We start from the raw sequence: 26000 nt of genomic DNA on the forward strand, positions 1-26000 counted from the left end.
ACAATGTGTTGCCATTTTCAAGCTTCAGCTAACCTACATAAAAAGCGAACGCACTGGTAAAGGTAGTGTAATTAATGTATTTCTATGTTATTCATCCAAGAAATAATAACAATTTGAACTGTGGATTAACTTTTTGACTATCATCTTGGATTGATATCTTGTTTTGATTATAAAAAAAAAACATTGGTTAGTTAATTCAAAACATAATATTGTAATGTACTACACTGCTATTATTCTACTATTTTTACTTTCAATATCAAGGTTTGTTGCAGGGATGCTTAAAATGGGGACATCGTTTGAAAAGTACCCCAATACAGGATAAGCAGTGGATTCGGGAGACTTAAAACATTTAGAGCACTTTTAAATGTTCAATTAAATATCACTTACAAGTTATTTAGATAGTACCAATGATAAGTTCACTCAATTCTCAACGAATATCAAAATATTCAGTCAGATTTAAATTTCTTCGCTTACCTGATTAAGCTTTTAAACTATATAGTGGTGATAATTTTCCGAGAATACAATGTCTGAACTACCAATAGAATTCTATCTAACCACTATTGGAAATTTTTCTCGAGGTTGTAAGGTTTTTAACCATAAAAAATTAACATAGGATACCACGTTTCTAAGTCATGAAAGCTGGACTTTGAACTTGTCATGAAACTTGGCTATTTCTTGTAGATTCATCTATCATGCTAAACAAATAAGTCTATGATGTCACAACATTTGTATGTTTAGCATGGCAACTCTTAAAACATATCACACACACAACACAAGAAGTTATGCAATGCATATTGCGATAAAAATGCATCATAGTGTTCATTTAACGTAGTCTGCAAATATGATGAAGTTCTCAGAATTTTTAGTTTTTGCTGTTGATTCATTCAATCCACCAACTCTAGCACTCATTGCTATCCTGTGCACTTGTGTAAACATTCCAGACACAGATTAAACATAGAGATGGTTGAAAAACTAAATTAGAGGAATGCAATAAATCTAGAGATCGGACATTTATTAATTGTTGAATTTACACTTGTCCTGTTTAATTGGCTGATGTCCAATTACAAGGAACGTTAATTGGCGTTGGAAGAGACTCGGCTGTCGACACCTGCACAGTGTGGACTGCTCTACACTGCAGAGAATGTCTGGCCTCTGGTACTCTAGACTATACTGTGGCCGAACTAACTTTGCACCTCGCTAACGAAATGCTTACACTTTTTTTTTTACAGTTTGATTGTGAATCACATTAATGATTGGTTTAGGTAGGCCAAAATTCTAAAATCCTGGAATAATTTTGGTTACACATTGGTTCAATAAGTTTAAGCCATGGTCACAACAAGAATACTTTTTTTATTGACGGTGTGGTCATGACAAAAATGTATAGAAATCACACCAACTAACAGGCCACTTAGTAGCAACCTTAAGGTTGTTGATATTACCTTATAGATACAATCTCTACCAGGGTTAGTTTCATGTTTTTTGTAAAAAACTACAAACAGTAAAATTACCAAATTTGTGTGTATAAGATAACAACTCTCATACTACACACTGGAACTGAAAACTGCCAGTTAAGGAATATAACAAGTTTTCTATGTGATGAAATTGAATCTTCCCTGGCCATATCAACGACTATGACAGTATGTCACCATTGTGAATATTGAAGTTTATGGAGAAAGTAAATGATTTGTGACACCATTGCAGACTTTTAAGCTCGTCACTTTGACCGCAGTATAATTCTGCTGTCAAGGGTTTAATTTAACACTAGTGTACATGTTGCTCGAATTCGAGCAATTGCAAAGTATTACAGGAGTCATTTAAAAACGAATAACAGTCATATTTATAATGATTAAAAGAGTCAACTCAAAGATTACCGGTGTGTAACTCAGACCATGTTTATCTTCGTTATTGATAAACCTAAAGCATTCCAGCCGGTTTTCTCCTTCTCAAAATGCCTCGCTATACATGCAACACAGGTCATTGATAGAGGGCCAATTGAGAACGAAAAGTCGTTTTGGGGTAGTGTTAGGGCGCATTTGTAACCTAAAGTTAAGATTGTCCAGGGTCAGGTGCTGACTGTGATGAGTTAAGCCTATTACGCGCCACTGTTCTGTAGCTGCGGTCGTTATCACGATTACGCCTTCTGTCTATGTTTCGTTGTCGCGTCGGAGGCATTTAAAAGAAAAAGCAACAAATAAACAAATTATAGCTACACAAAACAACGATAAACGCACAAATTTAACTTACAATCATGCTAACACGATCCCTCATAGCGACACAAAACAACGATAAATACACAAATTTAAGATACAACCATACTAACACGATGCGTCTTGGGGGTTATGTTTACACAAACTCGTAGTAAATAAATGTACTCAATGCGTTTCATTGAATTGAATAATAAATAACAGCAATTAAACTATACAGCTGATCAAAATGTAAACAATCATGTTTTTCATAAGGATAACATGGGAACTTTCAAAGCCACTGGGGCAGAGCCCAAGGGACTTTTAGAAAAATGTAAGGCCAGTTTGCAAATCTATGCGACGCGCTCTTTCCAATGAGACGTCAATGGATAAAATCGGTTAAGAAATGGCGAGGGAGTTCAACCGACAAAGTTTCATGTAGCGTATTAATTATATAGATAGTCTCTTACTTAAAAAATTGGGGATGGTAAAAAATTGATCTCGCCAAAATTGATCAAATAAACGTGATATTGATATTCCCTAAATAAGACAGTAATTTTGGTTGCAAATTTGTTGTCTTCTCTAAGATAATATTTCGGTTACTCCGTTTTCCACGCATTTTTGTCATGGTTACATTATCGAACAACAATATTCTTTATGTGTCCAGTGGACGTCATCATATTACTTATTAGTGATTTTTGTACCATTTATGTTCAGCAAACCTGTAAGGTAATTTTTTTGTTAGTATGATTTCTACACATTTTTGTCATGGGTAAACCGTCAAATGAGAATGTTCTTAATGTATTTGTCTAGTGGACGTCTTCAAACTACTATTGACTCTACTCTCGAGTTTTTCAATGAAGGAAGCTCCAGAACAAGTAGCATAATTTGAATACACAAAGTTGCGCATTTATATTCAACAAATTACGAAAATAGCTCGACTCAAATATATAAATACCAATCTAAATACTATACAATCCGATGTGTAACTGACTGGGGATACAAATTCTAGACCACTTCTAGATGAGCTAGAGACTTGAAATTTTCGGTGGTTGTAGGTCTAGTGCCCAAACCACCCATAAAATTCCAAAAAGTCGCATTTTCAAATTTTAACCCCCCCGAAAATTCGAATTCCCCCCCCATGTTATTCTTATGGGGAATAACATTAAAAATGGCCGACTTTCGTGTTCCCATCTGAACCACTTAGAAACGTGCTAGAGACTTCAAATTTGCGTAGTATTGTAGTAAAAGATCTTACATTACCGGTGGAATATGCAAAAGTCCCATTTTCAAATTTTAACCCACCCAAAAATCCAAAACGGCGGACCTCTGAAAACGAAAAAACACTTTTTTTTCAACCGGATGTAGCTCGAAAACGGTAAGAGCTAGAAAAGATTTGACAGTATATCCAGGAACAGGAATTAAATTTTCTACAAAACCCTCTTAGGCGTTTTCAGAAAATCGCACTCCTTAAGCTTCAAAAAACGCCCTACTTTCAAAATTTTGTAAATTTTTTTCAAATTTTTATCGGTTTTTGCTATGTTTTCGTACCTAAATAATTATTTTTTGCAAATATTATTAATGTTTCGTATTCTCCTTAGTTTACTTTACATTTCACCCTTTACATGTATTTTCGTAACTTTACTCCTTGACCCCCAAAAACTTAATTTTAATGTGAAAATTTGATTGGTTTTTACCGGTTTTACCAGCCCCATGTTATCCTTATGGAGAATAGCTATGTAATTTTAATACTTTGGTATGCTCATCTGATTAGTTTAGAAACGTTCTAAAGACTTTAAATTTTTGTAGTATTGCAGTATGGGATCATCCGTTAATGGTGGAATTTGCAAAAATGCCTTTTAAAAATTTTAACCCCCAAAAAAATCCAAAATGGTAGACGTATAAAAACGAAAAAACACGGTTTTTAATACCGACTATAACTAAAAAACGGTAATAGCTAGCAAAAATTTGAAAGAATCTTCATGAACAGGAATTAAATTTCCTACAAGACACTATTACGCGTTTTTAGAAAATCGCACTCCTTCACCTAAAAAAAACGCCCTACTTTCAAATTTTGGTAAATTTTCTTCAAATTTTTAACGGTTTTTGACGCGTGCTGGCGTTTATTAAACTTTCCAGTATCAGAATCTGAGCCGGCTGTTGAATGTCTTCCCGTCCATCTGGAGGGCAAGCAGTCCGTCCTGTTTAGACCTGGCCAACTGGCAGAGGCAGCCGCTAGGAACAGCTCCAAACTCACCATCTACTTTGACCGGCCTCGTATTTCACTGTTTGACGACCTGACTTATCAGGGGTTCTATGAAACGTTTGTGGTTCATGTCAAGCGCCCAAAAACTGCGGAGATATACGAGCACCCCGATGGCGTCCATTTTATCACTGCCCGACAGCGTGGCGAGAAGGTGTGCAGACTGTTTTGGGTCTCACCGAGCAGGACAGAACAGTATTACCTGCGTATCCTGCTTATGACTGTATCTTGCCGTGGTTATGCCGACCTCCTGTCCCGCGGTGGACCAAACTGCCGCACTTTTCAAGGGGTCGCGCGGCATCTTGGCTTGGTGCAAGACGAACAGGAGTACCACTACGCACTGCGCGAGGCCGCCACTTTCATGACTGGCCCGAGACTTCGTTCTTTCTTTGTGATCCTCTGCAACATGGGGGCTCCTGCAGCTCTCCTGTGGGATGCTTTCCGTGATTCCATCTGCGAGGACCACATAGAGCGTAATCCTCTCGATGTTGAACTGGCCTACAAGCTAGGTCTCATCGATATTGATCGGAGTCTTCGTCGGCAGGGTTCTTGCGTCGCAGATCATGGCCTCCCCGATGTACACGATGACACGACGGAGTTGGGCAGAGAACTGCTCTTACATGGTGAAAATCAACAGAGAGTGTTTGTGGAGGAGTGGGTGCCAAAGCTCTCTGAAGATCAAAACCGCGTATTTGAGTACGTTACCTCCGTTCTCAATGCCCCTGCCAGCGGAACGTCGTCGAAAATCATTTTTCTTGACGGCCCGGGAGGCTATGGGAAGACCACTCTGATTCGTGTCATTCTCGCATACGTGAGAGGTTGTCGTCAGGTTGCACTGGCAGTCGCTAGCTCTGGGATCGCCGCGGGTAACATGCCTGGTGGAACTACAGCTCACAGCATGTTCCGGTTGCCACTCGACTTCGGTGACGGCACCGGCTTTTGGAACATCACCAACGGCTCCCAGCGAGCAGAGCTCATCAGGGCCGCAAGGCTCATTGTCTTTGATGAGGCCCCGATGGCACATCGGTTCGTTTTCGAGGTTCTTGACAGATCCCTGCGAGACCTCATGCGTTCCAGTGAGCTATTCGGTGGTAAAATATTCCTCTGTTGTGGCGACTTTCGCCAGATCGCGCCTGTCGTTGTAAACGCTCGTACTCCAACTGACATTGTTTGTGTCTCACTTCGGGCTTCCCATCTGTGGCAGCATTTCAAAATTTTTGCCCTGACAACAGCTCATCGGACTAGTAGTTCCACAGCCTATTCCGAATTCCTTCTTAGGGTAGGCAACGGAACTGTCAGTTCGACCACTTTCTTGGAGGGACGGAACGAACAAAGTCTAATTCCGCTGCTCGGGATTAGACAAGTGACGTCTTTGACTGATTTGGTCGATTCCGTCTTTCCCGCAAACGTCCTACTCGACTCTGATATGTGTTCGCGACGCGCAATCCTCTCGACTCTGATAGTGAACGTCAAGGAGATCAACGACCACATCTTGAACTCCCTCGACGGTCATCTGTACGAGCTGAGGAGCGCCGACACAGTCGACAGAGAGAACGACGATGGCCTGGATGTCGACGTTCAACTCCTGAACACGGCTACTGGCAAGGGCGTACCAGACCATGTTCTGCGGCTGAAGATCGGTTCTGTTTGCCTCATTATGAGGAACCTCAACATCGCTGAAGGACTCGTCAACGGCACTAAAGTCATCGTAATCGGCATCACCAACCGCCTGATTACAGTGAGACTTCCCGGACAGACGCAACCTATCGGAATTCCCCGGATTACCTTTACTTTTGCGTTTGTCGAGGGTTCGCCGTTACGTGTTCGTCGACGTCAGTTCCCACTGATGTTGGCCTATTGCATGACCGGACACAAGAGCCAAGGTCAGACAATAGATTCAGTCGGTGTTGATTTACGGACCGATTGCTTCACGCACGGGCAACTATACGTCTTGCTCAGTAGGGTCAGACATCCAGACCATATTGTTGTTCTCGTACACCCCGAACGTGTCCGAGATGGAATCGCATACGCAAAGAACATCGTGTATGGCGATCTCCTTCTCTAAACCTGATTTGACATTAGCAGTAGGCTAGGGGATCTGCTTAATCAAAACTCCCCGTTGTGACTTGACAACATCGGCAGTACGATAGGGGGCCTGCCTTATCAAAAGTCCCCGTTGTTGTATAAAGTAGTTAGTAAAGTTTACTAACTTGTACATTTGTAAATAATTGTAAATATGGTTCCGACGTTTCCTGGCCTCCCCGTGGCGGAACTGGATATGCCATAAATTGTATGGCTAACCGACAGGGAAACAAACATTACTTGATCTATTTTCATAAATATATACATGAATATCTACTATAATCTATTTAATTCATATGATACTTTACTATTATCAACTTATTCACTTATCAATCGACATACTAATCAATCTACTCATCTTATACAACAGTTCTCTAATTTGTACATTTGTAAGTAATTGTAAATATGGTTCCAACGTTTCCTGGCCTCCTCGTGGCGGAACTGGATATGCCATACAGTTTGTGGCTAACTGACAGGGAAACAAACATTACTTAATCTATTTTCATAAATATATACGTCATGAATATCTACTATAATCTATTTTCTATTTACATCATATATACATGAATATCTAATATAATCTATTCACATCATATAATACTTTACTATTATCAACTTATTAACCTATCAATGAACATCAATATAAATTTACTTATCTTGTACAAAAGTTTACTAACTTGTACATATTCAAATAATTGCAAATATGGTTCCGACGTTTCCTGGCCTCCTCGTGGCGGAACTGGATATGCCATAAAGTTTATGGCTAACCGACAGGGAAACAAACCTTACTTAATCTATTTTCGTAATTATATACTTGAATATCTACTATAATCTATTTACTTCATATAATACTTTACTATTATCAACTTATTAACTTATCAATCTCCTCTAATAAATTCATGAAATCGTTATTACTTTAATGTCGATTTTTACTATAACGAACCCTTCTCTCCTCATATTATTACTTCCTTTGACCAAAAACTCAATTGTAAAAATACTTGACTAACATACTCACTTACTGCAACTTAAAAAATGATTTTTTTATGAGGTGTTCCTTAAGCTAGAAGTTATCTTACTCAAAGTTAACTTATATAACTTAATATTGACGGTTTCACTTCTTGCTTTGTTACAACTTAACTCTAATCTACTAATGACGACTAACAGCTAGGGGGCCTGGGGGCGGAGCCCCCAGCGAGCCAAAGGCGAGTCCTTCTTATAAAACAATAAAAAATACCAATTCTTCTTATAAAATTATATTTTTGTTAACATTTCTAACCTACTACTGTATATAAGAAAACACAATAGTGCTCACCTTGTTTTGTATGTAGTGTCTATGGTAGCTTTGCACTTGGCGTACCTCTACAATGACCGAAGCAACTTTGCCTTTACCTAATACAGTACCTAATATCACAGATTTGTCTTTACCTACTTGCTGAATATTGACACGTGCTATCTGCTTCAAAGATGGCCTTAGATTACTAGATTAACTATTTTGTGTCTGTAGTAACGTAGCAGTTACTGTGAGGCCTAATATGGTAATAGATATTTGCTGTTGGCTCAACTAGTTTTATGAGCCTTCTCAATGGATTTGTCGATACGTTTCGTCGCTCTTGACACCTATAGTCCAACCACAAGGTTGCACGAACAGATGAGTATTTAGTTTCTAGCAATGCAATGTTTCTAGGGGAGTTGCTTACACTGTCGTCTGCTGCAGAAGTGGTTTGATCTGGGAAGTGTATTTTGCTGGAAGATAATACAGTAACTTGAAATTGGAATATCGGAATAACGTTGTGATTAGACACAGATTTACTATTAAAGAAGTAAAGATTTGCCATGGCCTTATCACTGAGGAAAGAAATATTTTTTTTATTCCTATCCAAAAGCTTTCAAATCCTGGAAGAGTAGTCATCTTAGTTAGTAGGCTTATGTATCAATAATTTAAACCTACTAACAATTCTACTCATCATCATCATAGTGTACCAGTCAATATAGTAATCAATTAAAAATAATTTCGTTGAAAGAGTACATAGTCTCTAGTCTCATTGCCTCTGATGGTCTAGTTTTATATTGCAGCCACATTGCACTTTTAAAACTAAAAAAATCTTAGTTTACAATTTAAAATGGAATAAAATTAGTACGATTATCAAATTTTAAATCCATTGCTCAACAATTTGAGCTTTACAATCGTACTAGCTTTGCTAATAACTAAGTGGTCGAGACAGTGATGATGCTGTGCCGGACAGAATACCCAACGAAACGTCGAAGCCGAAGAACCCTGGACACTTCTGGAATCCATCAAATTAAATCAAAATCAAACGATTGGCGTCTCTTTTGTTGGCTAAATTAAAATTCCGCATTCAGCGCCGGCGCGTGCACCAATTCAAGGGCAATTTTCATGTAAAAACCCCGCGCCGAAGTACTTTTGAGCGGTTTTTGTAACACAACCGTTCTAATCGAGCCTAACGATACACGACCAGAGGTGAGTAATTGTGTGTCGCTGTTCGATATTATTGGCGGTTTTTGCGCGTCTGCGAGCTTGGATAGCATTATTTCTATCTCATACAACGGTACAAGAAGCGGCCCTCCGATAACTCTACTTTTTACGTTTATAAATAAGTGAAAACCCTGGTAGCGTTTATGTCGTGTTTACATATAACATATACCCGTCTTATAAGTTAACAGAGCAAGTGTTAATATATGTTTATAGTGTTTTAGATGTATGTATATTTTATTTATGTTCTATACCCATAAATGTCATTTCGAAAACAAGATCTCATTAGTTTGAATAAATGAAAAAAAATATGTTCCAATAACATTACGGTACAAATGTGTTTGTGATTTTAACATTTGTAAGCTAGGGCAGTTCAAAATGAATTTCACCTATGACAGTTGTTTTAATAGCATTTTCAATTAAGTTAATGAAATTAAATATATTCACTCAACGGTAGGTAATCATCATAGAGATGAATGGATTATAACGATATTTAAAGTTATGTTTGTTAACAACAGAAATGCAGACATTTTTTTGATCACATGTAGCAAGAGTGTCTTTTTGGTACTGTACTTAATCGTATTTCCATCGTAAAAACAAATAACTAAAAAATCTTTTAATAATAACTTAGTTAAACTTAGTAAAAAACTTAATAGTAAAATCACGATTGCGTACCTAAAAGAACCATTTCGCTTCTAGTGATGAAAACTACAGCATTGTTTTGTTACTTTACAGTACAAGTTTGGACCAATGAGGTTTGACGATTGAGAGAAAAGAAGTAAAACTTTAATGGTTCCAACGTAAAATTATAATCTGTTAAGGCGAATTTATAATTGATTATACAATGAGAATGAGTGAGTGGTTGGGACAATAAGTCTTTGCATTATAATCAGTGGCAATGAGAGGTTATACACAAAAACATAACCTCTCTTAGACGTTATGATTGGTAGTAAAAAACGGTCTTAGGTAAAGTAGTGTACGCAACTCGCGTAATTAGCCTTTAAGAAACTCGTAGAAGGAGTAAATGTTTACTCGTGTCTTAAAGACTTTCATTACGCGATTGTTGTTAAGTATTAGAAACTTTCGAGTAATCAAACAAATTAATTAGAGGCACGGGAACGGTAACCCTTCCTCCAGAAAACGGATGCATAATTTGCACTTAAGTTTTGGAACAAGTCTAAACCGTCTTTCATCGAAAACAGGACATGATGAGTAGGACTATGAGCTGCAGAGTTCAAGGAGCTTTAATAATTAAAATTTGCTTGGTATAGGGTACAGGAACTGATAAAGTAAGAAAATTAAATAATACAATTAAGAACTGAAATTGATTTAGTAGTTACAATGGTTTAAATATTCGCACATGTAAATTTTTTCTTCTCTGTCCTTTAAAGAATTATTTCCATTTTATTATTCAATGGTACAAGATAATGTACATACAGTATAATGATTTTATACTATGTACTTGTTATATTTAAAGATAACTAACAAATATGTAGGGGTATAAGTTAAATTATATAGACTAATAGAAACTTGATTACATTGCATATCCATGTGCATAAGCTTCAACACATTCCAGTGCTGCTTACTTGGACTAAAAATGCAATACAAACTGCACTACAGTTTTACATTAAAATTGATTCGAAATTTTTAGCCTTGGTTACTAAGCTATTCAAACGGATCGACTTGTTTCTTATTTAAATAATAATGACTGAAAAGCAACAAAACTGTTGTTATATCTATTAAAGAAGAGTAAAATTGACATACACTACTGGTGTAAAAAACAAAAGTGACAAATATCATATAATCACCACTGTAGAGTTATAGTTAATTGGATGTTGAATATTGAATATAACATTGATTTAAAACAACTATATTACTTAGACTATAATATTCTATATCTTGTTGACTATAATATTCTAAAAATTATAGTCAACAGTAATAAAAGTATGGGCGAAAGACATGAAACAGTGAGGTAAAATTGAAAACGTCAAAAATAATATGCCTAATTGGTTTCTCTACGCTGGTGACGTATTCTAAAGATACTAGTGGCTTGTAGGGGCAATAGCCCCTATAGTTATTGTTTTGAACAAATTATTAGTCTCATGGGTTACCCTACCTAGTATTATTATTTAACATTTTTGTATATTATAATATGTATAATAGTTATTACATACATGCTTAATGCATTTTGATGTCTGCTCTGTTTAAAATAAAAATTCCAAAGGACATGTGATGTGTTTATAATATAAACTTTCTGATCATAATACAACTAATGAACATTTTCCTATAACAATCTTCATGACTATTAATTAAATCTATCTAGATTTCTTTAAATATAGACAAATTCACTTAGAAAACCCATAGAGATAATGTCATCATCCAAATTGTAAAATGCTAATTCTATAAAAAAATCTCTCTGAAACAACATTTGTTTTACAGTATCCATTTTGGTCGATTCCTAGGTCATTATTTGGTTCTAGTACTTTTAACCTTATCTGGCCTCTTTACCCATCTAAAAGCAACATAAAGTTGACCATGGGTAAACACTGGATCATTATTATCATTCTTAGGGGTTTACAGTAAAATATCAAATGTATATTCAGAGACACACATACGTTCATAAATTAAATAATACGGGTAAGGCTTAAAGTTTCGAAATTTCCTTATAACTGGGTGGTTTTATGTGCAACAGTTTTTTTGCAGATTTGCCAAAATAGGGAATGATCAATTGCCACTGTCAGATCTCATGGTAAGACCTAGGCACGGGAACGATTTACAATTTTCCGTCCCTAGACTCCTAGAAGCAAAAAACAACAGCCGTTAAAATCTATAGTTACTTTTTTTTAAATACTTTTTATTTGAAATTGCGACCATACAAAGTAGGTATTTTAAGCCAAGTATGAACGGAGATAAGTGTAGGATAAGCCCGTTAGCACCATAACTCGAGTAAAAATCTTCCCATTTTGACGAAATTCACTTTAAATATCCAACCAAGTAAATAGGAATGCGCCATGTATGCAGGTTTGCTGTGGTGGGATATTTGTTCTTAATCATAGCATTGTAAAGTTATTCTGGCTAGTTGTAGTTTGAAAATTTGCAAAATAAAGAATTATACAAAAAAATGGTTTGTTATGAATGAGACAGCCGGTTATACAGTTTGCTCGCTTGGCCGCCAGATCGTAGCAGGGTACAGACAGGATAGCTCTGTATAAAGTTTGTTCACTAGCCACCAGGTAGTAGCAGTGTACAGCCGTGGTGTTTTTCGATATCAAACTGTCGACAATGCTGTTGGAATGTAATGTAAGAATGTTACAGGATTTGTACAGCAAAGTGTTTGTTCTGCATAAAAATATGAAATAATTATTTTGCATAGGCATACATTAAATCATGAAAGCGTTCTCTAAAAATCAATTAACTTTCGTTCAAGAATTAAGAAATCAAGAAAAACATTGCGCACTGTGGGATTACAAGAAAGCAACGAAACGTTTGTTATTTTTCCACGCATTAATTTGTTTCTTCGTGTTTGTCATAAACATATACTAATCGATGGCCGATAAGCGAGAAACGTAAAACAGCTAAACAGGTCGGACTTAGCAAGATAATTATCGTAGGATATTCCAATCAGAGGGATTACCTATTCCTATCTTGCTGTGGTTGTAGTCTTGCAATAATTATTTACGTTTATAATAAATAGGTACATAATATATTTTGCATTATGTCATGACAATAGAAAGGAAGAATAGAAAGAGTATATTAGGTAAAGAGAGGTAACAAGAAGAAAGGAGGTATGGAGCTAGGAGAGGAATGAGTAGAGAAAATTAGGCAAAACGAGTTTTGGTAAAAGTGAGACGATAAGGAGAGGCAAGAAAACAATTAGTTTTTGTAAATATTAGGACATTTTTGTAACGTTTCTAAAAATGAAATTCAGGCAATTTCATATGTTAAAGTCGCTGTAGTAAGCGTATACTGAAGATAAATAACTATACAAGTTATTATATCTTATCTTCATTCTGGAATCCAGAATATTCATTCTGGATCTGTGCCTCAATTGAAAAGTCCTCTTTCAGCCATGGTCAATACAATGATGACTTTAAAATAAACGCAGGAAAATGCCTTGTAGCACTACAAAGGGTTAATTGGACTTGTAAAGAGGATTTAAATTGTGTCAGTACATTTTGTGGTGAGCTGAAAACTGTTTCTGACAAGTACTCTATTTAAAGAATTTTCGTGTTAAGAAATTTAAAATCTCCTTTGCTTTGTAGACCAGCTATAAGTTCCCTTAGTTTTTGAAATCTGGCGGGTCTAAAACAATAAAATCAGTTACCAAATGTGTATATACGTTTCGGACTATGTTTTCTAATGTTCCTGGAGTAATGGCCGGTGAGCCTCCTTGGATCAAACTCATAGACGGTCCTTTGGATTTTTGAGGTAAGAATATGCCTAAATGTTAATAGGGAATGTGAGCTATCATCATGCCAAATTTCAGCTCAATCCGTCCAGTAGTTTATGCGTGATTGAGCAACACACAAACATACTCACAAACTTTCAGATTTATAATATTAGTAAGATATATCTTTCAAATACGAACAATGGCCAAACTGCTATTTAAATGAACAAACTCCCCCACATCACAATCGTTTGGTTAAGCTCAGCAACTGTTGACTGGATCTATTCAATTTGGAAATAATTAGCGTTGAATGTTATCGGAGCTGAGAGCAAACATGATACAACAGCGTCAGCACCAGCGCTGGTGGACTACAGTATCTGATGGCAGATCCGAGATAGGCTATCATTGCAGTGGGATTCGAGCTAACCCATTGTGTGATTGCATTTAGCAACAGCGGGATTTTGTGTTAATTCGATTCTGGTTAGAATGGGTGGATGGTTATGAGGAAATTTCACTATTCTATTGTATGCAATAGTTTATAAACTCAATGCAGCAATTTTTGTTTGAATGTTACTTAATTTGTTTAACCTTAAAGTATCTCAAGATGCATTTTTTTATATTAGAGTACACGAGTTTGCTATCTAGATTAATTGTGTGTTAACATTATGACATTGACATTCAGGTAAACGTAAATAAACATAAGATTATTCAACGCATGCTTTGAAGTAAGGAAACACTATAAAGTACACCCTAATTTTTTTTTTAGATTATCATTTAAACCCTTTGTCAAGTTTAGAGCTAGTCTGTTCACAATTAAGCCGTTTGCGATGCAATACCATGGTCTACTTAAAAGGCCCTCTTTAAAAAAGTTTGTAGTTGTACTAAAAAGATTTAAATGTATTGATGAAATTTATATGTATTTACCAAAAATAACCATTATTGTACAAATATTTTACATGCCTCCAGAAGTAGGTAATCTAAACATATTTCAAACAATAAAAAAAATATTATGTGTCAACAATAAATTCTTTTCACAAACTAAGAATTTGTATGCTTTTATCACTTCAGTAACACCTACTTATAATATAACTTGTTTGAATTATATATAAACTCTATATTGAATTAATAAATAACTAGAGGACCCATGGTGATCCGCAGCGTTGAAATGAATATCATATCCGAGAGATAATCAAATTTACGATTTTTGATTGAGTAATACAGTATCTTGAACTTAACTGATTCAAACGACCAATAGCTCAAATTAAAGCACACTCCGAAACAATGCGGACTTAACGAGAGCTTGTTTGTAAGCTATTCTGTAACATGTTTGTCCCAGAATGGGCTGTACACAAATGAAACGCATAATATCGTGAACGGATATGTTATACAGAAAACAACTGAAACTAAATATCACCAAGAAGGTTACGTCCAGTTACCACCACAGCATAATTTACTGAGTATTTTGAGTCCAAAACATATAGAGAACATAAACAATGCTGGAAATATTGATTTTTAATAGAAAAACCTTATAAAAAATAATTTTTATTATTTATTTATGCTGGTTGTTCACCTTGCGTTTGCTTGAAACTTCCGATTTGAATCACTAATAGCTTAAACGAATGCCGGTACTTCACTTAAGGTTCTTAGACCAAAATGTATAGGATTATATGGTTAAATATAACTGGTGAAATACATCTTAAATTGAAGTAAGAATTCGAAAATCAATCAAATTTATGGTTTTTGGTCGAGTAATATAGTAAATAAATACTGTATATGTCATTGCTTGATGTGAAATTTCTACTTGCATACCTTCGATTTGAGACCTCAATCATGAAAGTCGGTCGGGTAGAAGAGATAAACGAACTCGGAAAACCCCCAAATTTGTTTTAAATATATAATATTATCATTTATGAACAAAAACATGTAGTAGGCCTACCTACTATGAAGTTTAATGAACATGAAATGTGTACAACGGGTTACAAATAAGTGAACACACTTCAACTCAATCCCAAGTTTCAACTTAAACTGGCAGAAATCGTCACTATCAGTTGAGATAAGTTTGGATTAAACTGAACAATTAGCATTAGGAAAGTTTATGTTTAATGGTATAACCAGACTTGGAAAGGAAATTTACGTCAAAATCGGGCTTTAAACTTATCCAATTAGTGTAAAGGCAACTCGAGAAATGTAACAGTGGAAGTAGTCCCATTTGATGGCTTAGAACCCAACAGTGAGAATGATAATGGCGGGGTTGTAAAGGAAAGTATATCACTAAGTAGGCCCACAGTTAGCAATCTCTTTGGATTCCTCAACAAACTTACCGTTCCTACTGACTTAACAGATGTATATGATGTTAATCATTTAGTGTAACATAACAATAAACATTATGCATTCAAACCAATTCACAGCTACTGATTTTTCATTATAAACACTTATCATATCTCAAAGTACTCTGAGCTATGTAATGATCGTGTAACGACATGTAACACGTAATGCTCTGATTTAACTTTGAAATTAGAAAGCACAACTTACAGCATGCTAAAAAGTTCGTTTATATATTTTTTAGCAATCAAACTCGATCACATAAACCAAACCAAAATTGACGCCAAACCCAGATCCTTCCACACAAGAACCTCTAGGAGATTCTAACCTTACTTTTTTCAACGTTTAAGTATCCTTCAGTCTCCTCAGTTACTATATGATCATGAACACATTGCTAAAGTCAGTTCCCGCTAGTTTCTCCTTGGTCCATCTGTCGAACTTCTCTGCCAGGGAAGGAGTCATTGTGGTTCTCCAGCAGCCAGCGTCCCCGAGGTTGGCCAGGGTTGATTCGTCGTTCCCCGAGTCCTCGTCCCCGGGCTTCGGAGGTAGTTTCTTGTTTTGTAGAAACTCGACGACTTTTATCTCATCTGCAGATTCCAAGCTGACTCCGAGGAAAGAAGAAGTGCGTTTGATGACCGATAAAAGACTCTAGGGGAAATGAAATAATATTTATAATTAACTGTGAACTGTATGACTCATTAGCTTATGAAATGTGAAATTGCTCAAATAACCATTAAGCGTAAATTACGTAGGATTATATAACTAGTTATGAACTGTATTAGGTGTGAACTATACAACCTATTAGCAAAGAGCTGTTGGCCCATTAGTTATAAACTATACGACATATTAGCTGTAAACAGTTTGAGTTATAAGTATACAGTAAGTGTATCTGATTTAAGAAATAATTATGGTACCGGTAATGATTAACTTGTGTTATTAGTAAAACATAACTGCTAGTTGAGTTACCTAATATTGATTTCTTTTTAGCATGACTAATGTTAAATGTATAAAACACGAAAGGTAGTGTTTTCTCCTTTAGAAAAGGACTTACCTGTGTTATTTCTTCGAATGTACAAATTAGTACATTTGGCTCTTTTCTCTTGTCCCAGAAAGACAATACATGCTCCCAGAATGGGCTGTACACAACTGAAACCCATTACATCTCAAATGGATAAGGTATAAAGAAAAAAAAGTTAAAATAAATCTCATCAAGAGTGATACGTTAAGTTTCAACCACAGAATAAAATCATGCACTCTCGGTTTGCTCTGGGGTTTAACAGTAGGTGCAACTGAAAAACAATACATCGTGAATGGATTTGTTCAACGGACCTATTTTTTACACTGTTGTTTTTCAAAGGATTTATTTTGTGCAGTAGAGGATGTTGAAATTTTGAATGAGTTTATTGCTTTATAAACATGCTTTCCTCTCATAATTCGCTTGCCTAAGACATATATGAATATATGTGTAGTTGAACTGTAACAAGGGAAAAAGTTTTTCCCTTCATATAAAAAAAAATCAAATTCATGGCAAAAAGAAAATACTAATTTTGTTTTGACAAAATAACTGTACGTTATTTATAGTGTTTGAAAAAGATTTACCATTGTTGTTTCTTGTTTTGAATATAAAAAACCATTCAAAAACAATTGAAAAAGTATAGATACTAAAAATAACTTACACATGATTATTATCAGTATGTTTTAAGAATCACACTCTTAAGTATGGCTTAACGCATTTCTTTAATTTGTTTAACTTTCATAACAGTTTATCAGAAATCATTGTTTAATTGATTGAATATCAAGGAAATTATTGTTAAAATAATGTATTTAAAATTCATAAATACATACATTTTGACGATTATGTAGAAGTTAAATAAGTTGGCAATTATATGGTATATGTATCTATATGATTGGGAGCACTTTCGGCCAGCTAAGGAAAACGTTAGTTATTTCATTAGATTTTTAGTTCTTAGTTAGTAGTATTTTAGTTAGTTATTAAGTTTCGGTTAAGTTTTATCCATGACAATTGAGTTAGACATTCCATTCCCGTAATAATGTCGTCACCAGTTTAAACAATAAACTCAGCTAAAGTAAGCCACCGAGAGATCCCACTGATGTAAAATTTTGATTTATGTAGAGTATTCTGACTTTTTAACCGAGTCAAACTGACAGGAGGTCTTATCATAAGTCACATAATCTGATGTGTCACGTAAACTATGCCATTAACAAAATAAAATAGGGTGTGAATATGATTTAAGACACTAGCGTAATCTATGACTGGCACGCATAACTATATTCTTTTACCGAATTTCTCATATAGGGAATAAGCTATTACCGTAGTACTCATGGTAAGACCTGGATCCGGGACCGATTTAATTTTAAATTTTGAGGTCCCTAAAGACCAAAAACACCATACGTTCAAATTGATATATATATTCGAGCAAAAATGATCCGATTTTTATGAAATTTAGTACAAACGAGTAAACCTACGTTTATTCGATCGAGTTCGCGATCCAGCATAATCGGACCATGGGAACGAGGGTCTATGGGGGGGGTTTTTATATTTAGTTTAACATTGGCCACAACTGATCCATACAGATGGGATGTCAGTATTCAAATGCCAATGGTTTTATGTAATTGAAAATAAGAGTTCAGATTTTGTATTTAATATGGTAGAGTAATAAAATGAAGCAGTAAATGAAGCAGTTATAATGGTATATTTAACAATCTCGTTCTAACAGGGGCAGAAATATTGTGTTGAGTAAAGTGGATACATTAAATCGAGTGGAACGCCGTACTTTGAACACAGGAGAGCGCTATTAATCAATTTAATATTTCCTTATATTGGACTATAAATCCAGCTCATAAGTTATATTTGAAATTAAATGAATTACATGAAACATTAAACCATATAATAATAATAGAAAAAAGGAAAAGTAAGCTGTTTGTATAGTATTTATATATGAATTTAACTATATTGTTTAAAATATAATTTTATATTATACATGTAAACTAACCTGTATATCGTATTATGGTGGTTTCAGACAGTCAGAAGGTATAGCTTAAGTTATGGAGAACATAATAAACATACACTTACCCTTATCACGGTAAAATGCCTCGAAGAATAGTTCTTGAGTCCCAGTGTATTTGTAGAATCTCTTGTAGTGCCCGAAGTAAGCTATGGCGGTGTCCTTGGGATTCCGACCTATATATATTATCTGGAAACCAGGAAAATATTGTAACCAAGCAAAAAACTTTTTAAAAGCTAAACCACGATGCTATTGTTTGCTAAGATTACAGCATGTGTTTATTAGCTTATTTGCTTAAGAATGTAAAGTTAAAATTTTAATATAGTTATTGATTTGCAATATTTTACGCGCTTTTGGCCATATTTGAAGAATTTTTTATTAAGGGGAAATAATCATTCTTTTTTTGTAGCCTAAATAGCTGTAAAGACCATTAGCCTAAGATACTCCAAATTACGCATGGTACTTAACTGGCATATGCAATGCTTGAACATATCAACATATGTATTTTAGGTTCATACATATATTCACTGTAACCTAGTAAAAAAAAAAAATAAAAATAATCTTATGGAATTTACAATTGACATTTAGCGGCATACAGTATGGACGATCAATATTTTAATATTCATTTAAAGGGCCCGCTTACCAATAGCACATTTAAAAGTGCATTAAAAAAATATGGTGCAATGGTTAATATAAAGATTTACAACATTTTAGAAAAAAATCATTAAAAGCCATTAGATACTAATTTTCATTTATTAACAGCAACTTTACTTACCAGAACTACTTAATTCAGTACTTAGTTCAGTACTTTAATTTACCAAACGTTCTTTACAAAGTACATTTCATACATGAGAACAGGTTTTACGTCATAGTTTTGTATTTACAAATAAAAGAATGTAGTTAAAATAATTAAAACAAACTCGAATAGGATATAATTGAAAATGTAACTACACTACAGTATTCTCCAATTGATTTTTTTGGATACAGGAGTAATTAATTGTACAATCTTAGTCCCTGTTTCTTAATATTGTTAACTTGTGATGTGGTAATCTGAAACTATATTTATTCCTTGTATTGTAATTATGTGAAAACTTTTCTTCTTCTGACACATTTTCTTTAGTGCTTTGGATCCAATTTAGAATTTCATATATATATATATATATAACCAAAAAATTGTGCGAATTCTAAGAATTTTAAACAACCTATGTTCCTATACGGGGTTTTCGCTACGTTTATTATTTCACATATACCAAATAAATCCTTTGTTAGTTGAGCTCAGATCAAAATAAACACAAACAAGTAACCTCTCAATTGCGTTCTCCGGTATAATAATTACGAATATAATTACGAATAACAAATTATTCATAGACTTTTCAATTTATAGAATATGGTTTTTATAAAAGTATCTATCAATTAGCCATAAATGATCTATCTTTTTTGATCTTCACAAGCAGACATACAGTTTAAAAGGTGGATTCCGATCCTCCAGGTCAAGGTCACCACAATTCCTACTATCGATTGCCGAGTTTACAATTTATTCTAGTACAGAAGACCACCACTAGACCAACAAAGGTCTTTCAACATATATGACACAGTCCTAAAACAGATTCAGTCCAGTAGAGTTTCAGCTCTCTGGACTGAAACATCACGAAGAAGAAAAACATAAAACCATACCTTAGGTTTTTTGGTCCAAAGTTCCTCAGGCAGTAGCTCTAGAGGTAGATGTGTCTTGATGAACCTCGGCGAAGGCATATCTTCTACCCAGGAAACTGTGTCTGGCTGGTCAGCACCTTCCGGCCAGAGAGTGATGTACCTATGAAAATATAATGCACATGCTTTACTGTGCAGGGCTCTAGTCAAGTGGAATACTAGTAGACAATTGCAATCTTAATTGCAAATCATTATTATCAAAGAGGAAAACTATCTGAATGAAAACAATACTTGGAAATCTTAAGGTATTAAATTCAATGTACCTAGTTTCTAAGGTCATCTTATAAAATGTGTAATGACTAATATTAGGCATACGTTTAATTGAAAAAAAGAGTAATAAAAACCAACACAAAATTTTATTAAAAATTCAACGACGAAGACAAATTCAAATAATTGGTAAAACGCTTAAAATACTGAAGGAGACCCCTAGGAAAAACTCTAGTTCAGACTCCCTAAAGGCAACGGTAAATGGATATTAACATAAACACAGAGTGACGTAACTGTAGAGTGATAGAGGAAACCCCGGGGTGAAGTGAAAAACTGCCTATGTTCACTATGGGAGTAACGAGATATAAGTGTCACTAGAGATAGGAATAAGCTGGTCAATTAAAAAATAATAGGACAGTGAACGAACGGAATCAAATGCAGTAATCTACCAGCACATCAGCCAATTTACAAGTTACTATTTTGTTAGCTCAGGTATCTATTGAATATGATTTTGGACGAGTTTCATGATGTTTTCAAATAATGGCTCATACAGTCTTTAACCCAATGAGTTTTGGAAAGTGGGCTAATTTAAAATGCTTTTTAAATATTAGAAGATTAATAAAGGAATTGTAGTAGCCTATTCATTGTTTAACCCTTTTATTTATTAAGGAAAACTGCGTAAATATACGTAGCACGTTTTTTAACGAGGTAGCACCAATTTATTTAACTAATTATTTAAAGCAGATGAAAGAGCGCAAATCGAAAGAACATCGCCTCAAGGGATGATTTCAAAAGAGAAACAGGCTCTCAATGACAATTAGATCCTTACAACTAAGGAGAAACATTCAATTACGGAAGATGGAGGAAAGGGTTCATTATCTCAAATCATCTCAAGTTGGCCGTGGTGGAGTGACTAATTAAATATTTCTTTTACTTAAAGGGAAATAGCGAGAATTAACTTTGGCACATTCAACATTTTTTCCTGTTGTAAAATACCTTAAAACCACGTAAATTTTAGACTATTAAGAAATATCAACAGCTAGATAACCTTTAAATAATTTTTACTAGTTGAGTGAAAGAAAACATCTAAAAACTAAATGCTTTTGTTTAAGATTTTTTCAAACAGTTAAATACTTACTCGAGAAATACAAAACGTTTGTAGAGGACGGTGTTCTTGGCTTCTCCATAATCAAGGTTGTTACTGAGCAACCAAACCATCTCCTGAGTCAACCGTGAACCTAGAAAAGCATAATAATCAGTAAATTTAGGCATAAGTCAAATAATCTGGAACGATAACAGCGTTTCACTAATTTATTCAAAATTCAATGTTTTAAAATTGAAACATGTTTAACAAACTTAATTTTTATAAAAAAGTTCATTTCATATCTTGCAGTAAAATATCATTATTTATATAAAATGAGAACTATATTAAACAAAAAAATATTTACAATTATATACAAAAATAAATAATTTGAAAGAACAAACTGATTAAATACATAGGATATCTCATTGACGTACTTTCCTCGTGGATACCTACCTACATACACGAATGTTAAAACCAAAGTACAGTACTTGTTTCTAAAAACATTGACAAAAGGTTATTTATGCATTGTTTAAAATTCGTTAAAAAAATTCTATCAACAGTTAGTAGGTTCGTAAGAGGAATTTTTCACCAAAACTCAAATATAGAAATGAGGCCGTCAAAACAACCGTTTTACGTATTCATAAAGAAGGTGTATCTGTCAGTCTGTTTTTTCATCGCTCGAAATAATTATACTGGACAATATTAGAGGAATATTTGCTAAATCATAATGAAGAAACTCTAGATTACCATAGCCCAGTTTCTGATAGGCAATAAAATGGGTGCTACAACCAATCTTTTAATTTTTGAACGTTTAAAAGACTGTCCGGTGCACTGTAGAGGCCGTTTTTGTTTACAATTTGTTTTTTGTTATTTCAGTAATTTAACCAAATAAAACGATCTAGCATGAACAATAATTCGCCCCCTAGTTATATAACCAAACAGTAAAGCACAAATCACTCAATTAACCCTAAAATAATAGAATGAAAATTTGTCGACACTAGTCATTAGTGAAACCGGACATGAACTAGACACGAAAAACGAGCTTCAAAATTTACAATGGGGTAAGAAGTCTACTTGTGTTGGTTAGTAATCATCGATTATTGATGGCATTTTATAGTTAGTGTCAGAGGAATATCTTCTATATTCTGTGATCATTCACAGTTGCAAAACACGGTAATAAAACGCCTTAGTCTAGGTACTCTTTTGCACGACTTCTTGAGTTTGACTCACCACACTTCGGGAAAGACACTACCCAGACGTCGTCTTCCCGAACCTCCAGGTTCCTGATCCTGCGGGCGTAGTTGCAGTAGTTCTCAGGGAGGACACACCCTGGCGGGGACACCGTCACCTCGGCCGGGGGCATTAGGGTACACGCCCCTCGCACCGCCACAGACAGGTCGTCCGTCAACGGGTTGAACTGAAAGGGACAATCCTTCTGGACCTCTTCAGCATTCTACAATAGATAAACGTCTAAGAGTTGTTCAAGCTGGGTAGATTTTCCAAATAAATTATTACAATTTGAAACACCTCTTTAACGAAAATGCCTATTACCTTTTTGGAAAGGTAATATTAGGAGCTTTGGGTAAAAAAATCTCTAAATTTGGTAATATGATGTGTAAACCATTATCTATCAAACCATTATAAAAGGGCGGCTCGTGGATCCTCAGAACGTCTGGATAAGCTTAGTGACGTAAGATGGGATGCTACTCGAATGAAACCCATTTCAGGGTGAAACGGTGGAAAACGCCATTGATGCCCTAAGTGGATTTCTTGAGAAGAGTAGTGAAAGATGTTTTTCCTCACTTGCAAATAATAACCATACAAATTTTAATTTGTGAAAATGAGTAGAATATTATTATTTATTAAATGAGCATGAATTATAGATGTCCCTAGTCGTGTCCATGTTGGAAAATGTTTAACATACTAGAGAAAGTACGTACTCCAAAGGATTTGTATGTCGCAGAAACCCTACTCCCTTAGTTATTTGTAAAATACGTGTCTTCATTTAGGCTATACAAATTCTCAATTTAAGATCTTTTATTTTAATTATATCCCACTAGCTCACGAAATTAAAAATATATTTTCTCCTGTTATTCAATTTGGAATACTATATTTTTAATGCAATTTAAAGGACAGAAAAATAAATTTTTTGTCACGATTGATTGCATGTAAACTATTACAAACCAAGGTCAAATATGTTTTTTAAATTTACTTTTAATGTGGATTTCCTTTTATCGATTACCTTTAATTCCTCTTTCTTTTCTATTTATTTGTGAGATTTAGAAACACTTTATTCGACCTCCGTAAATGAAGTTACCTAAATCCCTTTGTTTGTCCATTAAAAATGTTTCATTATAATTTGCACACGAGTAACTTACCATACTTGTTGACTAACAGATTTTCTGCTTAGTAACACAGTTAACACTTAACACAAGTATGTAAAGTAGCACAGAAACAGAAGTGTACACTCGACCTACGAGATAAGATTAAACTATATAAAGCAACTGTCACAGCAATGGTGTAAACAGACCTGCTATCACAAAACATTATTTTGATAAGAGCTCTGCATTCTAACAATCTGTCCGTAACGCTGGTGAGCTTTTTGATAATGATGTTTTGATATGCCTCTGTGTAATGTATTGAATTTCCCATCGTCCCAACGACGGATACAAACGATGAGGTTTTGAATTTCTTCGGGTTTATTTGTCAAAACATTTGTGGTCTAGGTCATATTAAAAAATGTCTAACGTAATACTTGTACAGTAAATATTTGATTAATCGACTAGGAAGGTTTAAAGTGAGTACATATTAGTTTTATGTGATTGAATACCTGCAATACGTTTTTCCAATAATGTGTTACTATGTGTTATTACCCATCGTTTAACCAATTTAAAGTCGCAAAAGGTTTGTAACCTTAGCTAAACTGTTTTTAGAGAAACTCTTCATATGAATATATTAGCAAGTCATTACAACACTAGAAAAGGTAGCCATATTTTTTTAAGCCATTTTGATAAAAAAAATGTTCGATGAATATGTACCTTAGAACGCTGTTCCACGAACCTTAATCTATCTGTGCAGGGGATTATTGCATGGACAATAGGCATTATCAAATAATTTTGACTATTGAGAATGTATTGTATTCGTCAACATTTTCGGATTTGAATTTTGAGTGGAAATATCCGTTTTGGGTCCATCTATACCTGAAAAGGTGGTTTCTTAAAGATGTGTGTGGATTTTTACAGATTACGCCTGTTTTTTGATAATCCATTTAACATTTGTGGGATAGATATTGGAAATAAATTTCGAATTAATTATTAAAGACATTTTTGTGATAAAAATACAGTAAAATAACCTTAATAAGCATAAAATTAGTTTTGAATAAACTTACAGCCTTAGACTTAGCCTGTGTCATCTCCATCGCTCCAAGTTCAGTCTCCTCTTCTACGACTTCCAGCACTTTATTTTCCTCCATTGCGAGTAGTGTCTAACTAAATTAACACCACAGACTAGCAGACGCTAACACACACTAGACTCCGCCTGACAGTTACAAGTGAATAAGATCAGCTGACTACTTGTGTCTACAAACAGCTGTGCAAACTTGCAGTCATCGTGCGGCTTGCAACTGATCATTGAATTATTTAGACGTCTGTTATTAATCGCGGTTAACTAGCCAAGTCTTGGATGTATGTAGACCTAACGAAGGTTCATCACCTTTCACTCCCTTTTCATGACCATTTATGGGATGTTTTTCTACTATTGCATCATCATCGGGCGTTACTACTCAACAGTAAATATTGTGTGGCTAAAAAAGATTTCATTAGTAAAAAAAAAAAAAAAAAAAAATACAAAACACAATAAATAAAAACTCAAATTTCCGTTATGTGACATAATGCTATAATAGTTGCCAATATCAATGCTATAATATAATAGTTGCTATAATGCTATAATAGTTTGATTAATAAGAAAATGAATCTTCAAGTCGATGTATTTAGCCACACGTTAATTATTATTACTAGTAATTAAAAAAAAATATTCATCTTATAACGCTACGGTTTAGCCTGGAACGTTTTACGCATTACTCACACACTACCATGCTTATAAGGCCACGAAATTATTCCATTGCTAAAAGCTATTGGAGATGGCCAGGATTTGAACCAAGAATCTGGATGACCGAAGCCTACACTCTACCAAATGGACCAGCTCGCTAATACTCATATACGATTCGGTTAAGGGGCTACACAAACT

General features: G+C 34.7%; 1 protein-coding gene across 3 annotated transcripts; it reads right to left on the reverse strand.

The window, feature by feature from the left end:
* Positions 1-10286: 10286 nt before the first annotated feature.
* On the reverse strand, positions 10287-25378 carry LOC128986876 (luciferin sulfotransferase-like). Of its 3 annotated transcripts, none has more exons than XM_054407463.1 (7): positions 25144-25378; positions 22986-23172; positions 21810-21909; positions 20429-20567; positions 18823-18943; positions 16780-16874; positions 10287-16376 (listed from the first exon to the last, which is right to left on the reverse strand). In XM_054407463.1, exons 1-7 carry the CDS (start codon positions 25225-25227, stop codon positions 16101-16103), a joined length of 1002 nt encoding a protein of 333 aa, XP_054263438.1. In that variant the 5' UTR covers positions 25228-25378; the 3' UTR covers positions 10287-16100. The 3 variants fall into 3 exon arrangements, with proteins under 3 accessions (XP_054263438.1, XP_054263437.1, XP_054263439.1); XM_054407462.1 differs by having other exon boundaries at positions 22986-23208; positions 25144-25376; XM_054407464.1 differs by lacking the exon at positions 25144-25378 and adding an exon at positions 24134-24257 and having other exon boundaries at positions 22986-23208.
* Between the last annotated feature and the right edge of the window lie 622 nt (positions 25379-26000).

The sequence above is a fragment of the Macrosteles quadrilineatus genome, unplaced genomic scaffold (genome assembly GCF_028750875.1).
Source record: "Macrosteles quadrilineatus isolate MER2022 unplaced genomic scaffold, UCM_ALF_1.0 Scaffold_2__2_contigs__length_208266976, whole genome shotgun sequence".
Classification (NCBI taxonomy): Eukaryota; Metazoa; Arthropoda; class Insecta; order Hemiptera; family Cicadellidae; genus Macrosteles; species Macrosteles quadrilineatus.

Coding starts and splice junctions, on each gene's coding strand:
- LOC128986876 (XM_054407462.1), bottom strand. CDS start 25,227: ATGGAGGAAAATAAAGTGCTGGAAGTCGTAGAAGAGGAGACTGAACTT. Junction 21,910..22,985: donor AGTGTCTTTCCCGAAGTGTG/GTGAGTCAAACT, acceptor ATGCTTTTCTAG/GTTCACGGTTGACTCAGGAG. Junction 20,568..21,809: donor AAACGTTTTGTATTTCTCGA/GTAAGTATTTAA, acceptor ATATTTTCATAG/GTACATCACTCTCTGGCCGG.